Source organism: Dacryopinax primogenitus (genome assembly GCF_000292625.1).
Source record: "Dacryopinax primogenitus strain DJM-731 SS1 chromosome Unknown DACRYscaffold_9, whole genome shotgun sequence".
In the NCBI taxonomy this organism is placed as follows: domain Eukaryota; kingdom Fungi; phylum Basidiomycota; class Dacrymycetes; order Dacrymycetales; family Dacrymycetaceae; genus Dacryopinax; species Dacryopinax primogenitus.
The window spans coordinates 726,407-734,675 of NW_024467206.1; the positions used below are offsets into that span (position 1 = coordinate 726,407).

Below are 8,269 nucleotides of genomic sequence, written 5' to 3' on the forward strand. Positions count from 1 at the left end.
GTTATGTGGCTGCGCGATGCTTCGTGAGGGGCCGACCACGCTGTTGGGCGTCTATTCTTGTCGTCGTCGACATTTTTCAAAAATGGGTCGATGTATTCTATTGCTTTTATCGAGTATCTGTCCAACGAAATCTATCTATGCTGCTACAATTCTCGTTCTCGTTCGTATGTCTGTCACATGGATCCCATCGAACGTGTGCTTTCCAGACTCTTCACCAGTGTCACTGCTGCTGCCGAAACCTGGTGAACTTTGATCTGAATCCCGCCTAGCGCTATGAATCTATCGGTGCCTCCTCGGCCACCTGTGCGTAACGGTGTGCGTGTATGCGATATATCATGCACAAGTTATGCCAAGACGTGATCGGCGCTCGCTATGCTGTCTGAGACGATGCAACTAGGCATTCCGAATTCGCCTGTATCTATCTGTGGTCACTTTTTTGTCGAAGGCGACTATTTACTGTCTGGGGTGATTCAACTCGATGCATTCCAAATCGCGTGCATATATATGGCCGTGTTTGGTTGCCTGTGTTGTTTACAACCCTTTCTCCCCTTCGTCCACGTAACCCCTCCCCCCTTGCCCTTGTCGCTGAGTATGGTTTCCATCTCCCTCATCATCCTTCCGTGATATACTAACGGTAGATGAACACAGCCGACTCTGTGAACTGGGTTACTCCCCCGTCCACTCCCTCTACCTAAACACATAATCGACCCGGCACGCTACAGGGGTGACTGTCCTAGCTCAAATAGTTGAGGCGCGTACCTTGACACGGCCCCACATATCTCTGCCCACGTCATACTCACACGTTAATGAACTGATCGAACACCCCAGAGCCCACCGATACCGAGGTCCTTCCCCTCCACTAGCAACACCTATGGTCAACCGAACCTAGTAACCAAGTGAGTCCCCGCGTTTCCGAGAGATGTCCCGATCGCTCATCCGTCGATCCGCCTCCTCGATTTTATTGTGCCCTTTCGTCACGCATAGACAGACGACAGCAACATTGAGACGATCTCTACCTCGGTTGGACAGCACGATGATCGGCTCGGGCCCGATGCAATCGAACTCGCAAGGGAAACGATGCAACACACTCGCTGACGAATGAAGTAGACATTCTCTCCATATAACCATGTGAAACAACTGGTGCATTGGACTTTGCTCTCGCCGTCTCGCCTGAGCAGCGGATATTCGAATCTCCAGTTAGTTAGGCTCGTTTCTCTCCTAGCTTCGCACCTTCCGCGCTGATCAGCAATCGCATTTATTCAGATACATCTATTGTACGCATTGCTCCGGAAAGAATAATCAGTTTATAACATGGAGCTGTGCGCATCGATGAGCTCAGGATTGTAGGCCACATCTCCGATGAAGGTCCTGGCGCGATTTGTCAGTGAGTGGATAGCTTCTTACGGATGTCGGACATCGGACTGACTGTCTGCAGGGTGGATCGTATGACAGGAAGGGACAGGCAAGCGCTGACGTGGGGCAGCTAAACGGCCGCATCGCCGTTCAGACTGTCGCTCAGGTCCTTCTGTACTCTGCTGCTACCTTCCCGCTGACGAATGTTCTCTGCGCGCACGAACAGCAGCCTCGGCCATCAGAATGTGAAATTTCGACTCCAGTATGTGCAGCGCTGTTATGTGTGGTGTGGGCTCAGTCGCACCTGGATGGGATCTGGACTTCATATTGAGTTCATCCCTTTTCGGACAGATTCGTGAACGCTAACTGACTCTATCGAAGCGATCATGGGACGGTTGCTCGTGGGTAATGAGGATATCGGCACACGATCAAGACTCTCGCGTCGATGCCCTGTTTGTAAGGGACTGAATTCATCCATCCGTGTTCGTGTCACATGTTCGTAGGTCGTCGGAAAGCTGCAGATGCTGAATATCGATCTAGTGTGGTATCGACAACGCGGTATGCCGATGGTCACAATGACGTTAGGGAGATATGCCTAACCGAAAAGCGGGAGGCTGTCGACGTGGATTTGAAAGTAGGTCCTCATCAACTTACAACTCCGAACCGCGCTCTTCACTGACTTTCTGTTAGTAGGCGCGTATGGAATAAACCATGTATATTTCAAGAACTCCGCAACGATGCTATCTCTCTGTCTCCTTCGGCATTCCTCTTTTGATTTACCCGCCGTTCCTGCACATCCCCAACGCCGCGGAATAAAATTGATCGAGGTCCATCACAGCCGACCAAATCATTGACCGGTCAACTGTCCAGGGTGCTGATGCTTACCGTTGCCAAGCTCCGATGTCTAACTGCCCACTCTTGCGGCAATTTCTTCCAAACACCATAGTGAGTTTCGGGACTTCCGATAGATGACACCCTGATTTAGGAGCTACTGCCTAACATTTCATTTCTCATTGCTTCCCAGGTACGAGTCAAGAGAAGATCACACTTTCAATTATCCGACGTTCACTCTGGGAGTCCCGTCTGTGACTCAATGTCACGTCTCTGTGTTCTCATCGGATTTTCGCAGACCTTCAGAACGTGGAAGCACAGACCAGTCCAGACGCAATATGTGCATGCTCAGCACTCAGTCGGGTGCAGGCAGCTGACATGATCCAGCTAGACGACGTGGTATCAATGGCAATCATCGACGAAGGTATGCTGGACGGTAATTTGTAGGAACGGCGTCATTGACCCGCTGTAGATCCTTACACCGTCAATGGCTGGTGGCACGTCACCACGTTCGCGATGCTTAAAGCATTCGCGTATGTCTGGCTCTCTCCCCTGGCCTAGAGCGGTTTTGTGCCCTAGTGCAGGTGTAATGACTGTGGAGTACGCGCCCTGATGATATAACCCAGATCTCAACCCAATCATCGATCCGCAGTACTCTGCCGACATCCACTGGAAGCCTCAAGCGTACCCTCGATCCTCAATGCCATTGTCAACTTGTCTCCTAGGTCAAACACGAGCCATCAAGGGGTGCGTGTATTGAGAACTCGCAACGGTAAGGGCATAGGGTATTCAGTGATATCAACGCTGAGCATCTGCAAGGTGAAACCATTGTCGGCTCTTGTTTTCGATGGAGACGGACACCTGCTCTGATAGAGGACCATGTCTTTGCCTCGGGGTTTGAATGATCCTGAACCTTGCCTGCAGCACTTAACTGATCGCACCATCGCTGTCGACAACACACGCACAACAACATCACGCAGGAGTCGAAATTGTGGTGAATACTAGGTGTAAATCGACATTATTGCCCATCCTAAACCCACGCAAGACCGACACTCCGCGGTGCGAGATATGAACTGGGTCATCCTCGGCTACCACATTTCTAACGTCATTCCCCAGACCGTCCAGATCGGCATCAAGAATTTTACCGATGGCACGTTTTGGGCGTACTAGACGAGCGATCTTCGTCTCCAAGCAAGCGGTTGGCAACGAAGCAGCGATTGATACAGATATCTACAGTATTCCGGGATTCAAGATGACGACAGTGACGCAGCATGCATACAATCAATGCGCGGTGGACAAAGGCGATTGATGTAAGACTGGTTGTGTGTGAAGTACACCATCACACCATACCTCCTATTGAATCGTTCCCAAGCAGTATGTACATTCACCGCCGCCAGCCATCACCTCATCCTGCATTCCAGATCTGTACAGAAGCTTACGCAGTACCCGCACTCCAAATATCCTATCCCTATGGTGACATTCCTCGCCCCTCCTTCGCTTACCCCTCCATCGTCATAGGTAGCGGATCGTCTCTTTCCATTGCCATATGCTGTGTTGCTTGTGGTTGTTAGATCCCTATGGACCACGACGTAGGGATGGCATCGGTCCTAGACCGGGCTTTGAGGACTGCGGTCCTGCCGATCCAGTCCAGGACTGGACCGTCCGAGGACTGGACCAGGACCAACACTTTTGGAAAATCCGGTTCAGTCCTGAACTGCGAAGGACCGGTCCAGTCCGGTCCCACGCAGCCACCATTTCGCCATGCAATTGGGTGCAGAGTTTGACAGTTTTGGCGTTGCAGGGATGGTGACCGGTCATGTCATGGTGTTGGAAGAGGTCGGCATATCATCTGACTGACTGGCATGTCGTTTCAGGTGCATGATGAATCTCGCGTGTGCTTCCTCCCGCTCAATGCCATGACCCCACATTGACTATTAAATAGAATTATGTCAGCATTTAGTGGACTGGAGTGGGACTGGCGGTTCACGGTCCTGGGACCGTCCAGGATCGGACCATCACAGGACAGGACCGGGACCGACTATCGCCAAAAATCCGGGACCGTCCAGGACAGGACCGGACCGGACTGGACCGTTGCCATCCCTACCACGACGATCGGTGCATCAGTGAGTACAATCCGCTTCTTGCGGCCGCAGATGTCACCACTGGCAGATAGGATCTGCGAAGTTGGATTTGCTTCTCTCACCTAGGACATCTCACCGTGCAGGTCGATCCGCAACATCTGCATCGCGAGCAGCGGCGTGCTCTCTCAGCATTGATATCCAAGCCTTTCAAAGGTATGGGTACGTCACCGCTTAGCTATTGGCTGACATCGAGGACCAGGATGTTCATGCCTGATGTGATTCTCAGAAGGGCTGAGTGTGATATACGGGTTCGCATTCAGGTTCGCATCTCGCCGAGCCCCCCTCCCCGATAACTCCTCCAAACATCACAGTCAACAATGGGGAGATCGGGGACCATGTCTGATGAGAAAGCGGGTAAGGATCCTTGTCGAAACGTTCTCATGCTGGTCGTCCTCGATAGATGGACATTACCACACATGTCACAGTCAACAACCGAGGTCAGCCATTCACCTATGCTTGTACGTCATGGTTTTCACTGCACTTTTGTATTCATTTAGATGGTTTGGAATGACGACCGATGGAAGCTCTGCTGCTCAGCCCGTTGGTGGTGAATATATCGTCGCCATGCTGGTTTCCAGGACAATGGGCCCCACAAAAGGGTTCTATCCTTCTCAGCAATGTGCAGTTCACCAATAATATCATCACGGCGGTCGCGGATCTCTTCGGCGCCACAACCGTGGACTGGACGGCTATTACACGATAGCAAGGACAATCATCGACGAAGGTTTGCTGAGTAATAAAATCAGCATGTATGAATGACGTCACTGACCTGCTTTAGATCCTCACACCGCCAATTGCCAGTGACATGGCAATAAGTGCAGCACGGTCGAAACGTTCACATGGGTCCAGTCACGCTTATGATATTACCTAGACTCAAATGCAACCTCGTCATCGATGTGAAGGAACAGCTTCCTCTGCGCTGACATCCACTGCAAGTCCCATACATGACTCTCCCCTCTATGCTGTCAGGTACGCGCCGTCAATCGGCGTGTGCTTCTATAGAGAATCATGACAGTTAGGACTGGAGGCATCAGCTGGGAAAAGAGCTGAGCATCTTTTTTTCGCTTCAACGAAGAAGACTATGCTGACGTGTTGGTATCCTTCTTCAGTTTTTTCGACATTCGCTGTTTGAAACCTCGCGTCCGAACCAATATGTATGCAATCGCACTCAGGGTGGATGTTGTGTTTGTTTCGACAGCAGTGCTCGCTCTAAACTCACCACGGATGGACATTCTCGGTGTGACGATCAGAGGGTGTGCGGCGCGAAGCAAGTCATCCTCTTCCATCCGACTTCTAACGATAGTTCCAGATCGTCCGGATCGACAAGATGCTACTGATACCGCTATTTCGATAAATCAGGTGGGCCAATTTCATGTCTCTCGGAGTCGAGCACTTTGTGACACGAAGCAGGTATTCTGCAACGAGCTCCCGGTTGATGCTGGTCTATAATTCTCTGACATTCATTACGACGATTGTGACGACGCACTGCGATTCAAGTGCCATCGCCTGTGGCAATCACTCAAAACTGGATTTCAACCATCCCATCCTCGAATTTTTGCCAGGCAGCCTGTACAATCCAATCCACGTGATCTCAATCTTCCCCCTCCTTCGTTTATCGGCATAGCGGTTATTGATGCGGTCCTTACGATCACTCGGCGTGTGGCCTACGGTTCTTACATCCATATGGCCCACGACGAATCGTAGTTCAGCAAGGACAATCCATCTCTCCTTTCCGGTAGCAGATATCAGCGCTGACAAATGGGATCAGCATTGTTCTTTTTGTTGCAGCCAGGACTAGTCGCGGGGTATTTGGATCTGCAGCGTCTCAGTTAACCTCAACAAACTCCGGCGCCACCATCCTCTACTGTCATTCATGGGCAATCCTCGAAATACTGCGGATCTGGCTGCTCGTCTTGGCTATTAGCTGGCATCAGGAGTTACGAGGCTCCTACCTGAGCTAACTCTCAAAGGGAGCAAGGACGGTGCATGGGTCAGCAATCTTGTACGCTGTCTCATCGAAACCGTCATCAATGCTGATAAGGAAGAGCAAATTATTTCTCATTACATCACAGCGAACAATGCGGAGATTGGGTCCTATGCCAAATGGAATTGGGGGTAAGCTCTTGATTATTTTTAGAAGAATGTTTCCATGCTGATTATTTTCGTATCTTCGTCGATGTCCAATCCAGGCCATTGCCTCAATCCATAAATGCCAGGTCAGCTTTCACTCGAAGTCGCCCACTATGGTCCTCACTCCACCATCTAGATCGGTTTGAAGGTACGAAGCGGGTATGCTCGGCTGTCCAGGCTATCGATGGAAAGTCCATGCCCTTGTCCAAACCGCGACACAAGGCCGCAGATGCGCTCGGTGATGGCGTGACAGAGCACTTTGATGTCCTTCACGTAGGTGCAGATTCATGGTTCTCATCTGCATGGACCAGTAGGTGAAATGGAGGTCATGTGGTTCGATGCGGTGCGTTGCTCCTGTTCTGGAAATGGCGGACGATGGACGGATCCTGACATGCCTCCAGGGAACCTGTGAGTCACAAACACGATGCACAGACGATATGGTGTAACTTCAGCACGCGTGGTCCAGATAAGCTCTCCTGATCACTTCTATCCTCTACTCGATTTACGCAGTACCGGGTGCGAACATCGTCGAGGCAGGCCCATGAGACATATCTTCTTGGTGCGCATATCCCGGAACCTGTCTTCTGCGGCATTTCCCCGCACTTAGCCATCACGCCCATCGGGCGAGCGTATGAGGCGCCCCCTTATCTGTGTTCCACAGCGTTTCGCAGCTCGCTTCCTCCCATCCCTGACCGCGCGCGGACGTGCGCCTCCTTCGTCCTCCACCTCTGCGGTCCCCCTCACATCCAGTGTTGTGCCTTCACCTAAATGAACGTCACTTCCTTGATTCGATGTTTCTCTCCCCCTTCGCCCGACCTTCCACGTGTTTGCTCGACAAATTCAGCATCATACAGTGCCAGGAATCTCTCAATTTTCACCGACCTCTCTTGGCCATCGCTGCAGCTTATGTCCACCACTCTTTCCTCGCCGCCACAATTCGTCAATCTCCGATCATCTTTATCTCCGTCGTCATCCTACATGTTCCTGCACTTATCAGGAACACGCTCGCTGTGATTTCCTGAATCGGTTCACAAGAGCTGAGAGAGCGTGCTCGCCCAGTACTGTATCATTATCCATGAACCAAGTCATGGGGCTGACCGATACCAGTTGTCACTGTGAGGTACTGTGAAAGGTTTGCATGGGAATCAGTTCGCGCGGTGGAAGAGCATATAAACCAGGCGGAATCGTGTATGTCCCCGTGTTATCTTGATGACGCGTTTCTGATTTGATCCTCAAACATTTAAGTGCGCTCGTGTAATGGTGGAGTGAAGAAGGCACAGGACGCATCAGACAGCAGGGGTAAAAACCAAAGGACCCCTCCTCTCGGTTTGTGCCCATGTCAATGAATGCGAGGCGCAGTGTGAGTTCAAAGCGTTGAAACGAGTCTTCTTCTGTCAACAAGCGTGATTTCTCAGATGAATTCAGTTGCCGCGGCTGTGGAGTTCTGACCTAACTTTGGCCAGGTCTGTGTGCGCTTAGACATTGCTTTCGGAAACGTGCCGTCCTCCACTCCAGACTACCCCATTGATAAACACTGGGCGCATGTTGTGCGGTCCATAAAGCCCAGACGACGTGCACGATGTCGTGTGACGACAAGGTTACGGAGAGTACATCACATGTGTGCAACTGCGTGTCATCCTCATAGACGAGGGGAAATTTCAGTCACTTGCATCGGCAAATCGATCATCAGTCCAACTGGACCTTGATCGGTATCGGGTCCCTCCCCTTCGCCTTCGTCTTCAACAACCTCACCGTTGAAAAGAGACACGTCTTCAAAGCCCCAGTCTCTCTCAACACCATTTGAGAGGTGAGCC

General features: G+C 51.3%; 3 protein-coding genes across 3 annotated transcripts; 2 read left to right on the forward strand and 1 right to left on the reverse strand.

The window, feature by feature from the left end:
- Positions 1-1,359: 1,359 nt before the first annotated feature.
- On the forward strand, positions 1,360-2,806 carry DACRYDRAFT_116308 (uncharacterized protein; the record flags this gene model as incomplete). The annotated part of the gene is made up of 5 exons (XM_040770179.1): positions 1,360-1,384; positions 1,436-1,443; positions 1,484-1,615; positions 2,572-2,608; positions 2,657-2,806. The coding sequence occupies 5 exons, from the start codon at positions 1,360-1,362 to the stop codon at positions 2,743-2,745; spliced, it is 291 nt and encodes a 96-aa protein (XP_040628777.1). The 3' UTR covers positions 2,746-2,806.
- A 384-nt stretch (positions 2,807-3,190) lies between these two features.
- Positions 3,191-3,760, forward strand: DACRYDRAFT_22321 (uncharacterized protein). Its single transcript, XM_040772741.1, has 3 exons — positions 3,191-3,243; positions 3,301-3,560; positions 3,608-3,760. The coding sequence occupies exon 2, from the start codon at positions 3,332-3,334 to the stop codon at positions 3,491-3,493; it is 162 nt and encodes a 53-aa protein (XP_040628778.1). The 5' UTR covers positions 3,191-3,243; positions 3,301-3,331; the 3' UTR covers positions 3,494-3,560; positions 3,608-3,760.
- Positions 3,761-4,244: 484 nt separating this feature from the next.
- DACRYDRAFT_22322 (uncharacterized protein) lies at positions 4,245-6,279 on the reverse strand (the record flags this gene model as incomplete). Its single annotated transcript, XM_040772742.1, has 8 exons — positions 5,736-6,279; positions 5,635-5,684; positions 5,435-5,578; positions 5,104-5,370; positions 4,823-5,049; positions 4,525-4,762; positions 4,358-4,478; positions 4,245-4,307 (listed from the first exon to the last, which is right to left on the reverse strand). A coding segment is annotated over exon 1 (164 nt), but the record flags the coding sequence as incomplete, so codon positions are not given.
- Positions 6,280-8,269: the final 1,990 nt, after the last annotated feature.

Coding starts and splice junctions, on each gene's coding strand:
- DACRYDRAFT_22321 (XM_040772741.1), top strand. CDS start 3,332: ATGGCACGTTTTGGGCGTACTAGACGAGCGATCTTCGTCTCCAAGCAA.